This window comes from Geotrypetes seraphini, chromosome 8 (assembly GCF_902459505.1).
Source record: "Geotrypetes seraphini chromosome 8, aGeoSer1.1, whole genome shotgun sequence".
In the NCBI taxonomy this organism is placed as follows: Eukaryota; Metazoa; Chordata; class Amphibia; order Gymnophiona; family Dermophiidae; genus Geotrypetes; species Geotrypetes seraphini.
In genome coordinates this window covers 107032338-107054999 of record NC_047091.1, presented here as the reverse complement: position 1 = coordinate 107054999, position 22662 = coordinate 107032338, and the positions used below count along the sequence as shown (strand labels likewise).

At 43.1% G+C, this 22662-nt stretch overlaps 2 protein-coding genes across 6 annotated transcripts in view; both read right to left on the bottom strand.

Moving 5' to 3' along the window:
* Positions 1-7027, bottom strand: part of MYDGF (myeloid derived growth factor) — a 36676-nt gene extending 29649 nt beyond the window's left edge. The window contains exon 1 of the mRNA XM_033956535.1: positions 6660-7027. Coding sequence (XP_033812426.1) covers positions 6660-6851 — 192 coding nt within the window. The 5' untranslated portion in view covers positions 6852-7027. The remainder of the gene's footprint in view (positions 1-6659) is intronic.
* A 6513-nt stretch (positions 7028-13540) lies between these two features.
* The window catches only part of LOC117364431 (cathepsin L1-like), a 44487-nt gene continuing 35365 nt past the window's right edge, over positions 13541-22662 (bottom strand). For all 5 annotated transcript variants that reach the window (XM_033953592.1, XM_033953591.1, XM_033953590.1 and 2 more), the window contains 3 exons: positions 18094-18262; positions 17700-17814; positions 13541-13751 (listed from right to left, as the gene is read on the bottom strand). In XM_033953592.1, the coding sequence (XP_033809483.1) occupies positions 13652-13751; positions 17700-17814; positions 18094-18262 (384 nt within the window). In that variant the 3' untranslated portion in view covers positions 13541-13651. The remainder of the gene's footprint in view (positions 13752-17699; positions 17815-18093; positions 18263-22662) is intronic.

The window sequence follows — 22662 nt, the reverse complement described above, 5'->3', positions numbered from 1 at the left end:
TGGAAAAGTATCACGTATCATTAAAGACCACTGGCGTATATTGGAGTTACATCCGTGCTTTAGGGGCAAGACACCTTTGATCGCCTTAGCACGCAACACAAATCTTAAGAGACAAATTGGTGCCCTCTGCACTCCCGATAGCCCCAGTATCACCATACAGGACATCAACCTTGTATGTCTTGCTCAGTTTGCAAACATTCTCTGAATATCACGACTTTTACACACCCACGTACAAGGAAGATATATAATTTAAATTTCAGTAGCAATTGCAATACTGAGCATGTTGTTTATATCATCATTTGTCCATGCCACCTCATCTATGTTGGTAAAACCAAGAGGAAGATCAAAACAAGGATTGTCGAACACAGGAGTTGTATTTTAAGAGAAGTTTGCTCAGCGCCCTTGGTTCAACATTGGAAGGATTTAGCTCACACGATTGAAGACTTGCGTTTCTTTGTTTTTAAAACCTTTAAAAACAATTGGAGGGGTGGTGACATTGATAATGTATTGCTGAGGGCTGAACAGAGAATTATATTTGAACTGAATACTATTGCACCAGCAGGTTTAAATTCAGATATAGATTTCCTTCCTTTTTTATGATTTTATTGTGTTTTTTATTGCGTGTTATCTGTATTTGCACATTATTATACATTTATTTTTATTATCATGTTTATTTATTAAAACTGTTTTATTAATCAGCCACATATTTATTTTTTTCAGCCATATATTTTTTTCAGCCACGTTTTTTTCTGTCTTTTCGTGTTATATCTATTTACACACATTTCTTATTTCTTTTCTTATTATACTGTAATATTTAGGTTTAAGTATATCAATTTTTCTTTCTATTATATCAAACCATCATTTACATTTTCAGCTCCATACTACCTTCTGTTAATGTAACATAAACACGCCCATTCTGAAGACTGATTGGTTGGTTTCCCTTTCTACCAATTTTCCTCTAGATATTTGCTTCATGGGGCTTTTATGACATTTTTTTACGTTTTTATTCATCTATTTAAGCTCTTCTCCAGCATTGCCTATTTTTCTGACGGCTTATCACAGTGACGTATCCCATAGTCGCTCATATTTTTGTAAGTTTCTTTTACATATTTTTGACTCTCTGACGGCCCACTCTCTAGCCCTTTTTACTTTTAAATAGTCCTCACCAGCTCCTATATAGAAGTTTTTTTACACACTTTTGCAATTTACTTATTTCATTAGCATTTTTGTGCTCCCTTCCTCTCCCCTTTTTGCGAGGCCGCGGCGGTGTGCTCGTGGCGCAGGCTTGGCTGCCGGGCGTCCCGCACTACTCCGGCAGTCCCTTTGACGCTGGGGGTGGTGTGTGGCGGTCGGCGCGCCGGTCTGTGCTGTGGACCGCGGCCGCGGTTTTGTGAAATAGGGTCTGGCGAGTCATTATACATACACACTTATCCTGTTTAGGTATTGGTCCCATCAAATTTGTGGAGCCTTGTAAGTATTTCTTCACGTAAGTTAGCTAATTTTTCTCCTTCTCTACTTTGGGAAACAGTAATGGTTATTTACACACCTTTTTGGACATCGTCATTATTCAGCAAATTTTAAAGTTATGATACTATTTTTCCATCGTTCTTCTTTATATTAGAGACTCTTGTTTTTATTACTATACTCATCTTTTAGGCATATTTTAATAGATCTCTCGGTTGAATTGTTCTTAATTTTCCCCTGCATATTCCTTCTATCTATATAGTTTTGTGCATTTTATTCCTTGCATTCTCTACCAAAATGTGGCTGCTTTTGTCTGTATTTATGGCTGGGTGTTGTGTAAACATATTCAATTTACATTACTATTTACTTCGTCCGTCACTCAAATTAGTTTTATAATGTTTTTATTACTATCCTTTTCATTTCTGGATTTTTAACTGTGTTATGTATTGATATATTCACTAAATATTATCTTTGGTCTAATTAAACTTTTATTAATTATTATCCATTTGTGAAATAACCTCTCTATGTAAGGTTTTCTAAATACGTTCCACTTTCTTGAATTATTTTATAACATGGTTGTGGTTTTTTATTATCACCTCAATAATGTATGTTATAAATACAACCCTTTTGTAACTGTTTTTTTAAGGTTTGTTGAGTTTTTTTATAATTTAAAACATATGGTTGTTGTTTGTATATTACTTTATACCCTTATGACTATTTTGCTTTTTCCATTTCATTTTATAGCTGCCACTTAAAAATTTTTTTTTTGTGACTTTTTATTTTTCCCTCTACTTTTACCATGGTATGTATTTTCTCTTTATTTAATGTTAGAGTACTTATTTATCCTTTTTCTTTTCTTTTTCCTCACTGCGTTCTTTTTCTATGGGTCACGTTCTCTGTATGCTTATCTTCATCTTTACATACTTTATACATACATTTTTCAGATATATTGTTTATAGTTCATCCATGTCACTTATTCTATTCTTTATGTAATTTATTCCACGGTTGTTTCTTTTCTTTTTACTTATAACTCTCTCTTTACGCACATGCGTAATTTTATCGTACTCCTCACAAACTTTGGTATAAGTTTGATTGACACACCATTCATTTGTTATGATGGTTTTTTAGTTATTATTTTAATTTATTATGTGTTTAATTGTTTTTTAATAATAAAATTTATGTCATATTTGTACCTATTAGGACCCCTGACGAAGGTTTGTCCGAAACACGGACCGTGTCGGGTCCCCTGATTGGTAAAAGGGTTTGCATATATATATTTTTGTCACAAATAAATTTTGCCAACGTCTTGTACAGATCTGCAGTTTTGTCTTGATTGCTCTTGGTTGTTTTTGACTGCAGTTTAGGTTGGAACTTTTCTTTTTGTTTTATTGTTAAAGAAATGACAATTTTGCATGAGGTAAAACTCTTTATAGTTTATTAATCTTTCCTTTTGGCCAAGTCTTAATAACATTGTAATTTATAGCTAAAGAGACATATGATCAAGAAACTGTTTTATTTTACTTTTGTGATTATGATAAACATACCAAGGGCCTCAAAACTGTACCTGGAGGGCCGCGTGTTTGAGACCACTGAGTTAGAGGGATAACATACATATTTCTACAGGCAAAGAAATGGGGTGGGGCATAGGACCCATGGTCACAATAACATTGTAGATGATGGCAGATAAAGACCAACATGTTCCATCCAGTCTGCTCAACAAGATAAACTCATAGCATATGCACTCTTAATCTTGCCATTTTTGAAATAGAGACCATAGAAGTCTGCTGGCATGGGTCTAATTCCCCAACTACTGGAATTGAAGTCGAAGCCCACTCCTGCCCATCTAAGTTTGTCTATCCATAATCAAGGCACAAACCTTATAAATCTGGCTTTATTTCCCAATTACTGAAGTTGTTTCTGACCACCACTAAATTTGCTTTGATCTCAATCTCTTTCCATACAGAAATCATTTGTTTAGCCCATGCATTTTTGAACTACGTTACTGTCTTCATCTTCACCACCCCCAAAGGGAGAGCATTCCAGGCATCTATCACCCTCTCCATTAAAAAATACTTCCTGAAGTTACTTTTAAGTTGATCCTCCTGAAACCTCTAGTAGAGAGCTGAACAGGGACAATGGGAATCCTGTGGGTTTCCCCCTGGGGTCACAGGGATCCTGTGGGGACCCCCTTTGGTGTCACAGGGATCCCACAGGGTTATAGGCACCTCGAGGGGCTCGAATACCTTAATGCATCTCCTTTTCCTGCCCTCCATCCATACTCACTCCTCCACAAAGCAGCATGCAGCACTCTCAGCATGCCGCCCTTAGCCGACCCTCTGACATCAGAGCTAACGTCAGAGGGAAGACTTCGGGTCAGCCATGTGCAACACGCAGGGTCCCTGGCCCTGCAAAGAAGTGAGGCTGGAAAGAGGCAGCCAACCTAGACAGCTTGCAGGAAGAGAACACCAAAATAGTTGGGCCACAGAAGGGAGGGAGGGAGTAGCCAAGGAAGGGAGAGAGAGGGAGCAAGAACTTGGGATAAAGGAGGGAGTGCGTTGGGACATGTAAGGGGCCCAAACCTGGGACACAGGGAGGGAGTGCATTTGGACATAGAAGGCGGGAGAAGGCATGAACTTGGGATAGAGAAGGGAGAGAGGAAGGGGCACAAACTTGGGACATAGGAGGGATGGAAAGAGATGCTGAGGTGGAGGAGGGAATAGAAAGGGAGAATTGTTGGGCATGTGATAGGGAAAGAGATGGTGCACATAGGGAATGAAGGAAAGAAGAGAATTTGGGGGCACAGGGAATGAAAGGAGTGCGGTACAAATGAATGGGGAAGAGAAAGATGAGAGGGAGAAATGTTATGTTATGGAGAGGGAACAGTGGGACAAATTGAAAGGGATGCAAGAGAGAGGAATGTTGGACATAGTGGTGGAGGGAATGGAGGGAGAGATGTGGAATGGTGCTGGAGATGGGTGATAGGAGAAATGTTGGGCATGGGGCTGGTGGGCAGGGATGAAAGATGCAGCGCATGGTCCGGTGGTTGAGAGAGGGAAAAATGTTGGATGTGGCAGAAGAGAGAAATGGGAAAATACACCCTAGATCCCTCTCTCTCTTTCCTAGCAATCTTTGCAGCAAGGGAGGGAATGAGAGAGAGATGTTTTATTATACTTATATACAACTCCTTGTAAACCGTTTAGATAACATTGGATAGACGGTATATCAAACAACAAATAAACTTGGTAAACTTGGAAGACATGTTGCACGTGGGGGAGGAGGAGAGAGGAAGAAATGCTGTGCAGGAACAAGGAGGGGGAAAAGAGGGAGAGTCATCCAGGACAGGATGCTGTACAATGGGAAGGGTAGAGAGAGGGAGATATGCTGTACCATGATAGGAGGAACCAATGGACAGCAACAGAATTTACAGAAGATGAGAAAGCAGAAAAAAAGAGAAACTGGGACCAACTTGATGAAAAAATAAATCTCCAGACAACAAGGAATTTATTGACTGAAATACATTAGCTTTGGGAAATGTATATAGTAAATGTCTTTATATTGTGTTCAAAAGGAAATGCAATTCTGGTTTTATTTCTCCAGTGCTGAAGTACTTGCTGACTCTTGCTGTGGCTGGTGGGGATCACCAAACACTGACAGCTGAGAACCTCCTCCTAAGATAGCCATAACAGCCCTCCTCCAAGTGCAGCAGTCGCTGGCAGTATCCCTAAACCACTGAGGTGCCAGCATCTGTGATTCAGGAACACTACTGCTGCCTGCCAAGCTTGGCAAAAGGGACCCTTGGCCACCTTCATAGGAAGTCCTCAGTTGACAGAGCTTGGAGGTCTTCATCAGCTGGAGTATTTATGTTTTATATTTACATTAGAGTTTACAAAGTATGTATTCTTCCCAATTAATATTGCCACAAAAGTGTCTTTGCTTATTTGTAAATGGGTCTCTACTAGAGCCTTTAATTCAGTAGCTTAATTAAATGAAATAATTACTTCTGAAGTTTATAGGGATGGTCGGGGACAGATTTGATTTCTGGCCCTGCGCAACTCTCTCTAACCTCTAGTACTACTGCTTTCCCGTCTGATAAAAGTTTGCTTGTATATTGGTCCTACCAATATATTGCCCAACACAGCATCCAGGAGCAGGGGCAAGAGTGGTTTGTTTGGCTCCCCAACAAAGAGCTCTGCTACAGCACCTCAAAGCTAGGGGCAGCAACTATACACATAAGAAAAACATTTGCACCCATTTAAAGCTGCCCTCATGATATATCAAAAGAGCAGGGATGCGGAGAAATTGGACTTTTCTTCCCTTTGCTGGTCTTAGACCTACATGCTTTTTGTTTATTTTTCCACCAAACAGTTCTGTTCGGTTGAAAAAACTCAATGGCCAAGTATCTTTACGAGTCATATTAGTTAATGTGTTGATTGTGAGCGGACCTGTAATTCACTCCCGCTATACTTAAGAGAGGAGAAGAATTTGGAAAAATTTAAGAGCCAATTTAAGAGCGTTCTTTTTAAATATGCGTTCAATACTTAATTGAAATGTTAATTTGCTCTTTCGTTAATTGCTCTTTTGTCTACTTTTATTTTACCTATTTATTTGTCCTTCGATTCCTGTTGTGTTTTACCTTTAATTGTTGATTCTTTCCTATCTAAGATTGTATTTCTATCCCACCTGTCCTATTGTATTCTTGTCTTATCTTAATTAGTTTGTTTTGTGACTCATCCCCTTGTTAATTATATGGTCTATTTTATGTATATTTTAGACAATTTATTTTACCAATTTGTACATCGCTTAGAATTTGGAATAGGCGATTAATCAAATAATAAATAAACTTGAAACTTGACTGGAAGCTCTCTGGCAGCGGCCAGCTCCGTCCGTATTGAATACAATGGGGGATTAGGCAGCTCAAAGGGACCCGATCTCCTTACGGTTCAATAGCTGCTTTTTTTTTTTTTTTCCCATCCTGCTTATAGCTGACGTGTCACTGTAGCATTGCCTTTCCCTGCACCAGCCGATCCGTACGGAAACACGGGTAGGAGTCGGAGGTACCGGAGCCTCTTTATCCCTCCCAGGACGAGAGAGAAAGTCGGGGGAAGAAAAGGAGAGAAAGCCGGAACCGGCTGACCGACATTATTAACAGTTTTTAGCGCCAGGTATCAACCACCTCAGCCCGAGCTCTGGCCCACCTTATTCTGGGAGAAGGAGTGCACCTCCCCTCCCGGCCGCACGTCGAACTCCTGCGTGCTGGCGCTCTCCAGAGCGGCACTGAAGGGAAGAGCCAGGACAGCGACTAACAACTGCAACTCCAGCGCCGCCATCTCTCCGGCGTTCATTACAAACGAGGGAGCGGGAGACCAGCCCACTACGGACAACTGCATAGGACAATCTGCAGCGGCAAAACGCGCGCGTGAGTGCAGCCTAAGGACAGCGACTAGGAACAGCTTTCATTAGCGAGAAAGATGAGAGTACTGCCTACGGAAAGCGACGAGGGATAATCTTCCTCACTGAACTGGTGGGCGTGTACTGTTTGAGCAGTGGTGAAAAATAATTATCAGTAGACAATGTGTAGGACAGGTTTACCAGATTGCCTCTTTAATAGGGTTAGGGCCCATGGCCCCGCCTCCAAGCCCACCCAGCTCCGCCCCATTCCACCAAAGTCACACCCTGTTCCGCCCCAGCCCCACCCTTTCAACGTGTTTTTGTGCCCAGAGCTGGAAGCTTTTCAAAACCCAGACAAAGTGCCAGGGTAAATTCGGATGCCTGGTAACCCTATTGTTAAAATGTTTGCTAGCTTTCTGTATTGTAAATTGTCGAGGCTGAAAACTTGCACACACAATGTTTTTCATGTTTCTATAGTGTTGCTAGATGTACGCAGCACTGTATATTAAAACTTTCAAGAGACAGTTCCTGCTCAGAGGAGCTTACAGTCTAATCAAACAAACAGGACAGGTATTTTATTTATTTATTTATTTGGTTTTATATCCTGTCCTTCCAGGGGAGCTCAGAACAGGTTACAAGTTTATGTACATATTAAAGTGTTTTTAATATAATGTGTTTGCAAACATGGCATGGCAGGACATTGTCTGACAGGGATGGCAAAACAGTCAACAAAGCATGGCAAAACACAACATGATATGAGACATAGCACGATGAGCATTGTATAACAAAACATAGCTTGGCAAACATTGTAAGTTGGGGGGATAAAGATTTTTTCAGGCATGGGTACTTTACAAATGAGTGGGGGTTAGGAGTTAAAAGCAACTGAAAAGAAATGTTTGGCCCTCCTGTCCAGCCCTGGGTTCCCCCACAACTCAAGTTCTGGTTATGTCCCTGATCAGAATTTGCAGTATTCGGCTCATAATCAACATTTAAACATGTCTACCTCTCCCCTCCCCCAAGTCGGCACTGGGACGACCTAAAAGAAAGGTCCAAGCGCTAATAACCAAACCAACTTTCTGGATGTGCCGTGGGACTTTTTATGCCTCTGAATGTCGCTGTGTGCCCAGAGTATCTGAAGGAGTGGTTAGGGCAGTATGTGGGTAGGGTGGGGGCTGACCTAGACTTAGAACATAAGAATTGCCATCTCCGGATCAGACCCTGGGTCCATCAAGTCCGGTGATCCGCACACGCGGAGGCCCCGCCAGGTGTACCCTGGCATAGTTTTAGTCCCCATATCACTGTATGCTTCTCAAGGAAGATGTGAGTCTAATTTACCCTTACCCGTATCACTCTATGCCACTCTTAAGGAGATGTGCATCTAGTTTACCCTTAAATCCTAGAACGGTGGATTCTGCAATTACTTCCTCTGGGAGAGCATTCCAGGTGTCCACCACTCGCTGCGTGAAACAGAACTTCCTGATATTCGTCTTGGACCTATCCCCCCTCAGCTTCAGTCTATGTCCTCTTGTCCGTGTCACATTGGACATTGTAAATAAATGACTTAGTCATCCTGCAGGGGTAATCAAATGTTTTACTAGACATCCTGGATGAAACTTGAACATTGTGAGTTAGACTATGAAAAAACAGGTATAAATGCCAAAAAGGTATCCAAAGTAACCAGATAACCACTGCAGAGACAAAGTAAAGACACACACACACTCCCCCAGTGTTCACTGACCCCTTCACACTCCCCACAAAGAACAGAATAAAAAAGTACATACCTGTCTCCAGAACATCAGCACCTGGTAGAGGAAAGCCCAGTAGAGCTGCACACAGGTATCTAAAATAGCCGGGGAAATGAGCTAGTGAACCATAAAGAGGACCCAGGCCCATAAGCCACTCTAACTACTACATTTATAATGGAACATGTGCGCCCACTAACCCCTCCCCCCAAAAAATCCTACTCTACTACCATATAGGTGCCATCTGCAGCCATAAGAGCTATTGGGGTTGTAGACAGGTGGGTATAGTAGATTTTTGGGGTGTTTTGGGGGGCTCACCATAACCTATAAGGGAGTTCTGGTGAGATATTTATCTGGCACCCTTTTTGTGAAGTGCCCTTTAAGGTACCCCACTGCTCTGGGTGTCCATTCCATTACAAGATTGGCCCCTCCCATGTCCAAATGGTTTTGTTCTGGGCGTTTGGGACTTGGACAAAATTTTGGTCAAAAATGTGGTATAAAGTTAGATGTACTGGTGGTTTGGACGAACAATAGCCTGGATGTTCCGATAGACGATTTTCGAGAAAAAAAAAAAAAATATATATATATATATTCTAGATGTATTTTTCAAAAAATGGGAATTTTCCCACTGTCAACTCCATACACCCAAATCAGACTTACACATATGTTTTGATTATGATCCTCCACATATACTGTATATATGAACATAAACTTTTACAAGATATGAACCCAATACAAAAGAATATGAAGCAGGGATAAAGAAAGGGATTCTAATGTGTGTAAACTCTGCAGGAAAAATAGGTCACTGCTTTATAATTAATTTATGTCTGAAGCATTTACTTCCCACTCGATCATCCAAATAAATTAGTGAATGGTCCTCAGTAGTCATAACTCTAAGGGAAATGCTGTTTGTTAGAGTTGGCAACTTGTTCATCCAAAAAGGGTCTATTGAGCATGATACATCCCAGGGCCATGAGTGCTTTAAATGTGTATAAATCGAAACAATCAATCAAAAGTGTGGGAATAAAAAAGTGATATGATTTTCCTAAATTAATATGAATGAAATGTCAGAATAGAAGTCCCCTAATCCTATAGAGTTCTGACTGCTGAGGACCATTCACTAATTTATTTGGATGATCGAGTGGGAAGTAAATACTTCAGACATAAATTAATTGTGACATAGTGACCTATTTTTCCTGTAGAGTTTACACGTTAGAATCCTTTTCTTTATATGAAAAGCATTCCAATGATGGTCTCATGGGGAAAGGTAGGAGTGGGTTTTAGGTAGAAAGCTCATCCTTTTGAGGGGCAATGGGACAACATAGGCAGTGGCATACCAAGGGTGGGGCAATGGGTGCAGTCCACCACAGGTGCAGGCAATTAGGGGGAGCACAGAAAACCATGGGACCGCAGTTCACATGCAAGCGGCCATCAGCTCTGCTAGCCTTGCTACCTCTGATGTCAACTTCCTGTATAGCAAGAGACAAGCAGAGCCAACAGCCATGTGCATGCAAACAATGGCCCCATGACAGTTTCATGCACCCTCCCACCCTTAGGTGGACAGTAAAGCACACTCACAACCCATATGAAGTTCTTCGTTACCAATACAATAATCATGCTGATGATATCTGCACAATCTTTTTCCATACACAGATTCCCGATATATTTGCAATACCCCATCCCCTCTCCTAACATCTCTACAAACCCACTACCAAATAAAGCTCTTCAGACAACAACATTTAACCAATACTACATCAGATAATTCTAACCAAGATTCTGTAATTACAAAAACCAACCCACCTTGAAAGGCCTGATAGTCTAGTGGTTGTTGGGGCAGGAGAGGCTCAGCCTCTAGCTGTAATATTACAAGACTACCACTAGAAGTCACAGTGGCTATTTTCAGTCAGCAGCCACAAGAGGCAGGAGCGAATGAGGTTCACTCCTGAATCAATGACCAGTAGATCATCGTGCCTTTCAAGATAGGCCTGTGAGAGGGACTGCTGCATCTCAAGAAAAGGGCAGGGAATGGGGATGGCACTTAATTCAGGGGGCAGGAAGGAGGAGGATTGCACTCTGGGAGCTGGAAGGAGGGAATTTTGGACACTTCTGCAGATCCCAGCCAATACTCACTGCTAGAACCCGTATGGGTAATTGGGCAAAGTTTGGACTGCTATTAATGCAGTCCTAAATACCCAGTTAGATATGTGTATACTGGCACTGAATATTGCCAGCATTTGCATAACTCCTGGCTCCTCCCAAACTCTGTCCTCAGAATGCCCAGCTCCTACCCACTTTGAAAATGGCCATTTAGTGTCACTATTTTAGGAGCACTAAGGGTTACCAGATGTCTGGAAAAATCTGGACGTCCTCTTTTTAGAGGACTGTCTGGGTGCTCGGAGGGATTTCCAAAACCCTTCAGTTTATCCAGGTTTTAGAAGTCCCTGACCTCAGGGCCATGACTGGAGGGCGTCTGCACATGCGCAGACATCAACGTGATGACATTATATGCATGTGCATATGTAGGTTACATCATCACATTGTGGCCCTGAGCTTCGGGAGGTTCGTGTGGGGGCAGGGTAGGGGAGAAATGGTTCAGAGTTGGAGGCAGAATGAGGCAGGGCTAGGGGCGGAATGGGGCAGGACCAAGTGTCTTCTTGTTTCATAGAGGAAATCTGGAGGAGTGGTTAGGGTAGTATGTGGACCGACCTAGTAGCACTGCCTGATTAAATGCCGCCGAATATTGGCAGCCAGCCTGCTAAGTGCAGGCAGGACTCAGTAGGGTTATCATATGGCTCCAGAAAAGGAGGACGGATTGAGACATCCGGGTTTTACTTCAAAGGAAGTAAAACCCAGATGTCTCAATCCGTCCTCCTTTTTCTGGAGCCATATGGTAAAATTGGTTTGAATATCAGGACCATCATATTCAAGCTAACAATGAGCAGTTTTTTGCGTCCCAGGATTCTCTCAATGAATAAAATCATCTGAATTCAAGGATACAAAGAGCCCACTATACCCACATGCCAACATACCCACACAGTGAGGCATATGCGATGTGAATAGTGCAGATCTCTGAAGGTCTGGAAAAAATATTGGGCTCGGAAACTATAATCAGTAATAAAATCATGAAGGATTCGGAAGTGGTGCACAATTACAGTTACTCCTGCGTTCGTGCTTTCCTGGCAACAGATAAAAATCTGAAATAATGGAGACATCACCATGGTGGCAGACTCTACGTGCTCCGCTGCTGTTTTCCCTTGTCCGTGGGGAGAAGTGCCGTTCTGCACATGAATGAGGAATGGAATCAAAGCAGCCACCAAGGAAGAGCCAAAATCTAGTTTTGCAAGCTGAAGACATTTATTCGAAATACGTTGTATACAATCATTTGACCTGATACAGAGAAATGTAGCACTTAGCTAAGAGGGTCCATGAAAGCTAATTTGCACATTTGAAAAACCATCCAACAGATCTTCATCCCGGGTTCTAACACACACATGAGTTAGCTGCTTGCTGGAAGAAAGGAGACTAAGCATAATATCAGCAGAGCTAAACAAGTGTGAAAGGAAAGGACACTATTCTAAATCTTTTTATTCTTTCTTTATACACTTCTCCCTCCGAGTCCATGGTTTCAGTATCTGCGGAATCGGTTATTCATGATTTTTGGTGGGGGAAAAGAAACACTGCATCCCAGACCTCCCTGGACCTTACCTGGTGGTCTAGCAAACTTTCGGAGCAGGAGCGATCTTCCTACGCTCCTACCCCGTGCAGATCACTCATACAAAATGGCTGCAGGGAGTTCCCGTCGTCGTCTCGAGAGACAACGGGAACTCACGGCAGCCATTTTGTATGAGTGATCTGCACGGGGCAGGAGCGATCTTCATACGCTCCTGCCCCAAAAGCCCGCTAGACCACCAGGTAAGGTCCGGGATGCCAGAGGAAGGCAGGGGATGGGTCAGAGCCGGCCCAAATGTTATTCAATAATTTTCAATATTCGTGGGCCAGCTCTGCCCCTAACCCCTGCAAATATTGAGGGAGAAGTGTAGATAGAAAACTGATTTGCAGTCACTGCCATAGTAAGGGAGGAGGTCTGCCCCGGCCACAGTCTTTGCAAAGGCCGCAGGCACCCGTCCTCCTCTCCGCCCCCCTCCTTCTTGACTCCCCCCTCGCCAAGCATGTGTACCCCTTCCCTTCCCTGGGCACCACTTACCCTTGCTATGCCACTATTTGCAGTGTCCAGAGAATTGCACATATACCACCCCCTCTTTTACTGCAGCCCGGAGCGCTAAATGCTCCAACACTGTTACAACATTCATAGAATTCCTATGAACGATGGAGCAGCATTGAAGCATTTCAAATTTTTATTAAAAATTTGATAAAACTCATATAATTTCTAAGCAATTTACATTTTTTTTTAAATGATACATAAAAATAAGACATATAGGGATCCTTTTACAAAGCTGTGTTAGGGCCTTAATGCACGCTAAATTGCCGCATGTGCTAGCCGCTACCGCCTCCTTTTAAGCAGGCAGTAATTTTTCAGCTAGCGCGCACTAATCCAGTGCATGCGCTAAAAACGCTAGCGCACCTTTGTAAAAGGAGCCCATAGACAATACTTATGTTAATACTAACTTACAAGGAAAAAGGGAGAGAACTACAATTTTTAAAAGCAAAGAAACATTCAAGGTAAGCACATTAAGGGAGGGAAGTGTTTTAGCCTTATAAGGCTAGTTTCTGGTACAGTATTTTGAAGAGTCTATCTATCACCGTTAATGGATAATATCAGTTTAAGATTTCAATCATTTCAGAACCTAATTCAGAAAGGCATCATTAAATAGAAAACTTTTAAGAATACTTTTAAATTTATCTAATTGTTTTTGTTCTCTTAAAAAAAGACGGAAGACGATTCCAAATTTGTGGGGCTGTTATAGAGAAAATCTCCGCTCTTCTTGTATTTATAATTTTCAAAGATGGAATTTAGCAGCTTAGTAAAAGGGGGTGATAGTGATGGGATGACTAGCAGTGAAAGGGTCAAAGAAACAATGGCTGGAGAGGAGCGATGTTCACAGGACTGGGTAGCTGGCTTGATTGGCCACACCACACTGATTCCCTGCACCCTTCAACAGACGCAAGTAGCCTTGTTCACCCCAGTTCTCTGTCCAGCTGTTGGGAGGAATAACAGAAAAAAAAGAACGTGAGGGGAATATTCAGATTCAGAAGAAACGTTTTAGTTGGAAAACAAATCAAGATATGAGGTCTACTCAAAAGAAAATTGAGCTTGGAGATCCTGTGAAAACTTGTGTCAGTGATAATGCCAAATCTGTTTCTCTAGGGGAAGAGTCCAATGTTGAATTATTTATTTATTTATTTATTTATAAATTTTCAAATTATTTAACAAGCATATCATCTTGTACAGAAAGTGCAATCAAGAAAACATAATCCTGAAAATAAACCAAAACTACAAAAGAAATATATTCCTCAACTTAATCACACACTAGTCCTCAAAATTGGATTCAAGACTTAAGAATTAGGAGTGAATAAAGTACAACATAACAATCAAACCAAATCACATTATCTGTTGCTAAAAGAGAGCTTAAATTATTATTTGGACACAGCTAGGAAAGCCGTCAGATGAGCGGGTTCAAAAAAGATCTATTTAAAAGTACGATATCTGATTACGATATCTAAGGAAAAAGAAACCCCCTATCTGAGTCGCACCTGGTTTCAATAATAAAAATTCCCTTCTTCTCTTTTGAGTTTCTCTCGAAACATCACGAAAAATTTGAATATGGAAACCAAGGAAGTCTCTAGATCTATTTTTAAAGAAAAGTTTAAGGATCCAATCTTTGTCTGGAGCCAAAGCTACAGTCAATAAGAGAGTGACTGAACTAGCCACTTCTCTATCAGATTGTTCCAATAAAGCTGTAACATCCAGAGGACTTTCCTGTGGTTTTCCATCATCATCTTTCTTTTGAGAATCCTGATTCTTTATAGGCAAATAATACACTCTTGACAATGGTGGCAAAGAATTCTCAGGAATTTTAAGAATTTCCAGAAAGTAACGTTTTATCATATTTCTTGGAGAGATTGATGGAACCTTTGGAAAGTTAATTAAACGCAAGTTGTTAATCCAACTGTTATTTTCAAGTGTTTCCAATTTTCTCCTCATAATTATGTTATCTTTTACAAGTAAATCTTGATTACTTTTAATCATTTTTAAGTCCTTCTTTTCTTCCTGAATTTCAGTCTTCATTAATACAACATCTTGTTTCAAGGTGTTAATGTCTTCTTTCTGGATTTTTAATTCCTTTTCTAAGTTCTTTATTTGGGGATTAAGGGAATTTCCCAAAGTAGAAACTAACCAATGTTGAATTCATAGGGCTGAAGAAACAGACACTCAACTTCAGGGACACTACTTGCAAGCGTTTGCATAGAGCAGGGGTTTTCAACCCAGTCCTCAGGACACACCGAGCCAATCTGCCCCATTCCTGCAAGCTTCTTCCTCATCTTCACAAGCCTCAAACACTTTAAAATCATAAGTGTTCGAGGTTTGTGCGGTTAAGGCAGAGCTTACATCAAAGGGGAAGCGACATAACTCACGGGGACGAGACGGGGAAATTGAGTTCCTGCAGGAACGGGTAAAAATTTGTTCCTGTGTCATTCTCTACCGAGTTCTAAATTTATGTATGCAACACTAGAGACTTCTGCTCAAAACAAATTTAGTGCTATAGCCAACTTCATGAACATTCTCCACCTTTATGCATGAAATAATAGTTAAACAGTATGAAATGGGTCAAGATGTAACGTTTGAGCAAAATAAAATGTATAAGAATAAAAAGTCATGATAAGACCTTGGAGGTTTAGAGGAAATAGAAAGTGACATTGTTTTACTGAAAGGGTAGACAGTGCCTGGAATAATCTTTTGAAAAAAACTTGTCACTTCTTTCTATAAAACCTCACCAAAATCCAGGGTGTCCTTTCTGAACACGCTGTCAAGACTAGTATTGCACACCCTCGTTACCTCTCGCTTGGATTACTGCAACATGCTTCTTGCAGGTTTCCTGCTATCCCATCTCTCCCCCCTTCAATCTGTTCAGAATTTTGCTGCGCACCTTGTATTCCACCAGGGCCATTATTCTCATGTTACCCCTCTCCTCAAGTTGCTTCATTGGCTCCCTGTCTGCTTCCACAAACAGTTCACACTTCTTTTATTGACCTACAAGAGAACTCACTCTGCGGCTTCTCGATATCTCTCCTCTCATATCTCTTCCTACACCCCGTCCCGGGAACTCTGTTCTTCGAGTAAGTCTCTCTTGTCTGTACCCATCTCCTCTACTGCCAACTCCTGACTCTGCCCCTTCCATATTGCTGCACTGTATGTCTGGAACAGCCTGTTTGAATCAGTACGCCAGGCTCCGTCTCTGGTGGTATTCAAATCCAGGTCCGAAGCCCACTGTTTCAAAGCTGCATTTAGGTCCTAACTCTTGCAGCTTGTAATACACTGTATCTGTTCTCCCCTCTGTAGCGCCTCCCCTCACTACCTCTCTTTCCCTTGTTTGTCCCTTCATGAGCACCATATATTGCTCCACCCTATGTCCTGATTGTCTGTCATAACTTAGATTGCAAGCTCTTTCAAGCACAGACCGTCTCTTGTGTGTTTAATGTATAGCATTGTTTGCCTCTGGTAGCGTTATAGAATAATAATACCAATAAGAACAGTAGGTGATGACATTGATCAGTACATAATACTGTAAGACATCTGATCATTACACGTATATCGAACTGAAGAAAAATTTCAGTGTTACAAGTTACATATCTTGATGGCTGTTGCATTATAACCAATAACAAAAAAAATATCAAAAACACAGGCTGCCTGAATGTTCATTTTTGGTGGCACGTGATTCTGCTCACATTTAGATATGAAATGATCATTGCGAGAATGAATATGCCTTTTTGCAACAGAATGAAATGTGGGCACAGCTTTACCTATTTTGGCATTGCAGATACCACTCAATCTGGGCTTTTTTAAAATCCACTCTGTCCATATCTGTCCCGGGCATGCTTTTGAATCCTGCTACTGTTTTGGCTATTATTGCCTTTTTCTAACTACTGTTTGGCTTGGTGGGAGTGTGCGGTGCAGTGGTTGGAGCTACAACCCCAGCACCCTGGGATTGTGAGTTCAAATCCCACACTGTTCCTTGTGACCTTGGGCAAGTCACTTAAAGGAAAATTCTATAAGAAGCACCCAAAAGTTAGGCGCCGGTGTAGGCACTGTTCAGCGTGATTCAAGTAAAATTGGGTGCTGTTTAGTGAATCACGCTTAGCGGCACCTATTTTGGAAGCGCCCGTTAAATAGGCCAGCTCTAGGCACAACTAAAAGTTAGGCGCCCATGTGAGCGCTTAAGCACACTTAAGAGCAGCGATTCTGTAACCAGGTGCCTAACACGAAGCCATCCCATGCCTAACATGCATAGCGCCTATTTTTTTGAAGGTCGCCTAAATTTATAGAAGCACCTTGTTACATAATCGCGCTTTCTTGATAGGCGCCTATGTTTCAATCAGTGCTGATTAAAAAGCTTAACTGAGCTGGTTATTCAACTTAGATAGGCGCCTGTCTAGTTGGGCACCTCCGAAATAGGTGACTAACTTTAGGTGCTGGTTACAGAATTTGGGCCTTAATCCCCCAGTGACCCAGGTGCATTAGACAGAGTGTGAGCCCGCCGGGACAGATAGGGAAAAATGCTTGTATACCTGAATAATTTGTAATCCGCATAGAATTGTAGGATATGTGGAATATAAATAATTAAAATTTCTTTCTTTGGTTAGGGAAAGGGACTGGGACTTGTATACTGCCTTTTGGTAGTTATACCACCACACTTAAAGCAGTTTACATACAGGTTCTTCAAGCATTTTTCTCTACTACTACTACTATTTATTATTTCTGTGTTTATATAAAAGCTGTTTTAATAAAGATACTGGAACAAAAAAAAACAAAAAAAATAGGTGGCGTCAACTGGGAAGATGGTGGACCAGGGATCCTATCCACTAACAGCTGCTATGCTAGTATGTTTCTCTTTAAGAACTGTTGCTAATCCAGACCCCTAAATTCACCTGTTCTTTATCAGCCAATAGTCAGAGCTTTTCCCATTCTGCTGAGATGTACTGTAGCCAACAGTCAGCATGGCATGGTTCACCATCTGGCTGCACCAGCTATCAGAGTAGACACCTATGTAACGAGATGGTGAGATAACATTGTGAAATCATTCCACAAACTTTACAAATACCGTCTGCTTTGTTTTGGGAGGGGACTATTTCCAGGTGACCTCTCCACACTAGGACACAGCTGGCAACACAAAGGGGACTCTGTTACATCACTTCAACTGGACTGGAAGAATCACAGAGGCTGTATTTTAATATCAGAGACGATATAGGGGGATAAGTCTACAACTTGCAAACATGCACGTGGGCTTCACTTTGGCTGAGTAAGAGCAGAAGAATTTGTTACCTGAATGGTAGAAGCGGAAGGTAAAGGCTTTAGCATCCACTGCAACAGAAACTGGGCCAACTGAGGCCACGGCCTGCTCCAGAATTTCTTCACTGCCCTGTGGAAGCCTCACAAAGGAAGTACAGTTGGCAGCTTTGTTTAGAGGATTATAATGACACATTCCATCATCCTTTGAAAGAGACAAAGAGCAATATAGATCCATCAGTTCAAGTTCTAAAAGGCAACAGCACATAGAGCAGCAGCCATTTTGACTATGAAGTTGGCACGGGCAGGAGCACTGGGGATTGCTCTTGGCCTGACGAGGCCAATAGATCACCAGGGCATCCAAGGCAGGCCCAAGAAAGGACTATGGGTAGTGAGAGAGCGGTGCTTGTGAGCAGGGAGGCGCACTTTCTGCTGAGGGAGCACGGGTAATGGTTTTAGTTTTATTTTCTTCCAAAATGGAGCAGCATATTTCAGCCAAAGATTTGTTTTCAGAAAAAACCAAAAACTCCAGTTTCAGTCATCCTCTACTATCCAGTCAATTTTTAACCAGTGGTGATCAGCATTGCACTGACCATTGTCAGCTAAATTAAGCCTCAGCTCATGTCAAGATACTGACATTAAATATCTGGGCTAACTGGACTGCTCCTAGCCCCCCTGATTCCAACCCCCTCAAATAGCAATAGGCCTCCTCCCTCCCTCCTGACCTCTCTAAACAGTGACAGGACTCCTTTCTCCAGATCTCCCTAAATAGGCCCCCTCCTAAAAACCCCACAACCCCTGTAAGCTCCCCTGGGCCTACCTTAACCATTCCTGGTGGTCCATTGGGGTCTTTGTGGCAGAAGCAATCTTAATTTACTACTGCCCATGCTGGCTTTGGCCTCAAAATGGCAGCTGTGACCTCTAGAGGCAGTCTTACAGTAGAGAATGCCACTAGAGGTCATGGCAGCCACTTTTAGGCAGGGGAAGGGGCAACTTCGTTCAGTCCTACTCTGAAAAACCCACTGAACAGCAGGTGAGGTAAATGTAGGAATGGGGGAGCTACAGAGGTTGTGGTCCTTAGAAGGAGGCCTATTGCTCTTTGAAGGTGGTCAGGAAAGAGGAGGCTGTTGTTCTTTGGGGGGTCAGGAAGGAGAGGCCTATTGCTGTTTAGTGAAAAGAACAAAGGGATGGAGGGAGCCTGTTGCTCTTTGGGAGTGGGTTGGGAGGAAGTGAAGACTACCTGCTGCTTCCGGCTGCTTCCCAGACAGTATGAGGGTGCTGGCATTGAATATTGCCAGTATCCACCTCTCTTGGGCAGGGCCAGTGTTAGGCATGCTGGGACCCAGGGCAGAAATTAAGAGGGGGCCCCCATTTCTTCTCCCTGCCCCTCCCTCAATTTTCCCACCCACCAAATGCCCTCCTATCCAACATCTATTCGTTTCTCCTCCCCCACACCACTCCCCTCCTCCCCCAGCCCTCCCATCCAGCATCACTGCCTTCATTTAAAATCAGCTGCTACAGGAAACTCACATGGGTCGAGATATCCTTCCCTTTTTCCCACCCCATTCCGTAGCCCCCCTCATCTTTTAAAATGCAAAGAGGTCACCGATTCTCAAGAGCTGCTTGAGGCTTCCCTGGCACTGTTTCTGTGCTGCAGTCTTCCCTCCTCTGCCGCAACTTCATGTTTCTACTTGGGCAGACTGTGGCACAAAAATAGCGTTAGGAAAGCTGCAAGCAGCACTAGAGAATCACTACCCACACCAGTGACCTCTTTGCATTTTAAAGGTGAGGGGGGCTTCGGAACAAGGTGGGGAGAAGGGAAAGACATCCCAGCTACCCTGTTTGCCTATCAGTAACACTGACCCTGCTCTTGGCTCCTCCCCAACAGCCCCCCAGAATGCCCCACTCCTGCCTACTTTCAATATAATTGGTTTGTGCCAATATTCAGTGGCATCACCCCACTAAGAATGATTTAAGTGGGCAGGAGTCTCTCCCTATGTCACTATGTTTTACATCAAGTTGTTAAAATACAGTACCACAAAATCAAAAGAAACTAATAATTTGGTTTCTAGATTACAATAAAGGGAGCCTCGTGAGTGTGATTCCTTGAGATCCAGATCTTTGTTAAAATAGCTCATGGATCAGTAAAGATTGAGTCTCTCTTGCAAAATCTTTCCATTAGGATTTAAAGCAGACAGTCTGATCCAGAACAACAGCCCTTTCTAAGACTCATCTGTTGCCTGAGAATGTTATGGCTGCTGCAACTTGAATCATTCCAGGTTTTACTGTGGGCCCAGCCACCAGGAAAGAAGCCCTTAGCTTTACCTGTGCAAGTGAAAAAGCAAATCCCCAACCAAGCCCTCGGGTCCAACCCAAGTAAACTTAGAGAAAAAGCTGGATTGGCTCAGACTGCATGGAGAGACCCACTGAACTGAGGCCCCCAATACTCAAAAGCTTTCCATGCCAGTAAGATTCATTAAATCAATTTTACTAAGGTTACCAGCATCTGGATTTCCCTGGACATGGCTGGGGGGGGGGGTCTGGAGGGCTTTTCAAAAGCCGGCACTTTGTCTGGGGTTTGAGAAGCCTCCTCAAATCGTGTCGGGCAGGGAGGAAGTCCACGTATGGGTAGAACTGGGTGGGCCTTGGGGCGGGTCTAGGGGTCCGGATTTTCCGATTGGAAAATCTGGCAACCCTAAGTCTTACTGGCACGGAAGCACAGCTTTTGATGCACAAAAGGGTTCGCCATGGCTGCTACTGATCCTCATAGCAACTGACGAGAACCCTATGAAAATGCATTACAAGAGGCTCATTAGTATTCTAATGAGCTCTCCTTGTGATTTACGCTTCCCCTCCCCTTTCACGAAGAAATTTTCTGACAGCTTTGGAGCTGCCAGTAGCTGTTATGCATGTATTGTGCATTCACACAAAACACGCATAACAGCTGCAACCCCTCCAAAAAAAAAATCCCAGCCTGCAGCTAGCCACCGTTCCCCTTTCCTCCGCCCAATTGATGGTGGCTCAGCTGAGAGCCGGCAGAGGGAAGATGGGTGAAAGCCAACTCAGCTGATTTGCAGCTTCCCCTGCCGGCTCCAGAGCCCTGATCAGCTGGTCGCAGCTCTGGAGCCGGCAGGCGACGCTGCAAATCCGCTGAGCAGAGGGGGAGAACAGCAGCTGCAGGCAGAAGGAGGAGCTGTGCCTAGTGATTGCTCTTCTGAGCTCCTCCCCTCTTTTACCAGGTTACTTTACACAAATGGCATGCATATGATTTGCATGTTATTTGTGTGAGCATAGCCTGGTAACAGTAAATTGCTCCCAACCTGGTATTTTTTACCAGGCTGACGGAGATTCGTGCATCTGGGCAGTGGTGTAGTGAGGGTGAGTGGCACCCAGGGAGGTAACACCCCTTCCCTGCTCCTTCCCAAACCCCCCTGCTGTGTTCACCCCCCTTCCCTTCCCTCTTTAATTTTCCCGGCGTGAGCAGCATCGCGAACTTGCTGCCTGCATCGTGTCGGCTCTCCCTCTGACGCTACTTCCTAGCACAGGACCCAGAAGTGATGGCAGAGAAAGCCGACACCGACGCAGGCATAAAGTTCACGATACTGCTCGCGCCAGGAAATTAAAGAGGTACGGGGAAGGGAATGGGGGGTGCATGCGGCAGGGGGGTTTGGAAGGAGCGGGGGTGGAGAGGAGGACGGGTGCTGGCGCCTCCACCAAGACAGCGTCCCCAGGCAAACCGCCCCCCCTCCCCGCCTTACTACGCCACTAAGAGCAGTCTTCATCTGCGTGTGTGATGCTCATGCTGACTCACTAGTTCTATGGAAACTCCACCACTCTTTCAGACCTAGGACAGCGAGCAACCCCCTGCAGCTAAACTCTCATGAATGTTCAAGACACCAATTCCTCTGATCTGGATTTATTTCACACACTATCTTACTTACGCAATAACAAATTCATGTGCGTTAGGTACCATGTAGCGTTTGCTAATCATTAGTGCACCTTAGTATAGGAGTCCTTAGCGCAGGGGTAGGGAACTCCGGTCCTTGAGAGCCGTATTCCAGTCGGGTTTTCAGGATTTCGTCCATGAATATGCATTGAAAGCAGTGCCTGCACATAGATCTCATGCATATTCATGGAGGAAATCCTGAAAACCCGACTGGAATATGGCTCTCGAGGACCGGAGTTCCCTACCCCTGCCTTAGCGTTTAAATTATTGAACATGTTCATTTTTAAAATTTATTTTAAAATTTCTTCTATGCCAAAAATCTTCAAATCTAAGTGGTTTCCAATAAATATAGCATTACAACATACAGTGGTGCCTCGCATAAAGAACGCCTCGCACAGCGAACGCTGCACACAACGAACTTCATGTCATGATTCATACAACGAACTTCGTTTCACACAACGAAGTCGCCCGAGCTTCCACGATCGCTGCCGATGTATTGCATCCTTCCGCGCAGGCACTGCAGGCAGTCGTTAGTCACTGCGCTTAACGCGTTTCACATAACGAACTTTTCGCATAACAAACTTGCTCCTGGAACGAATTAAGTTCGTTGTGTGAGGCACCACTGTACTACTCTTCCAGTCATGTGGTATTCAAAAACC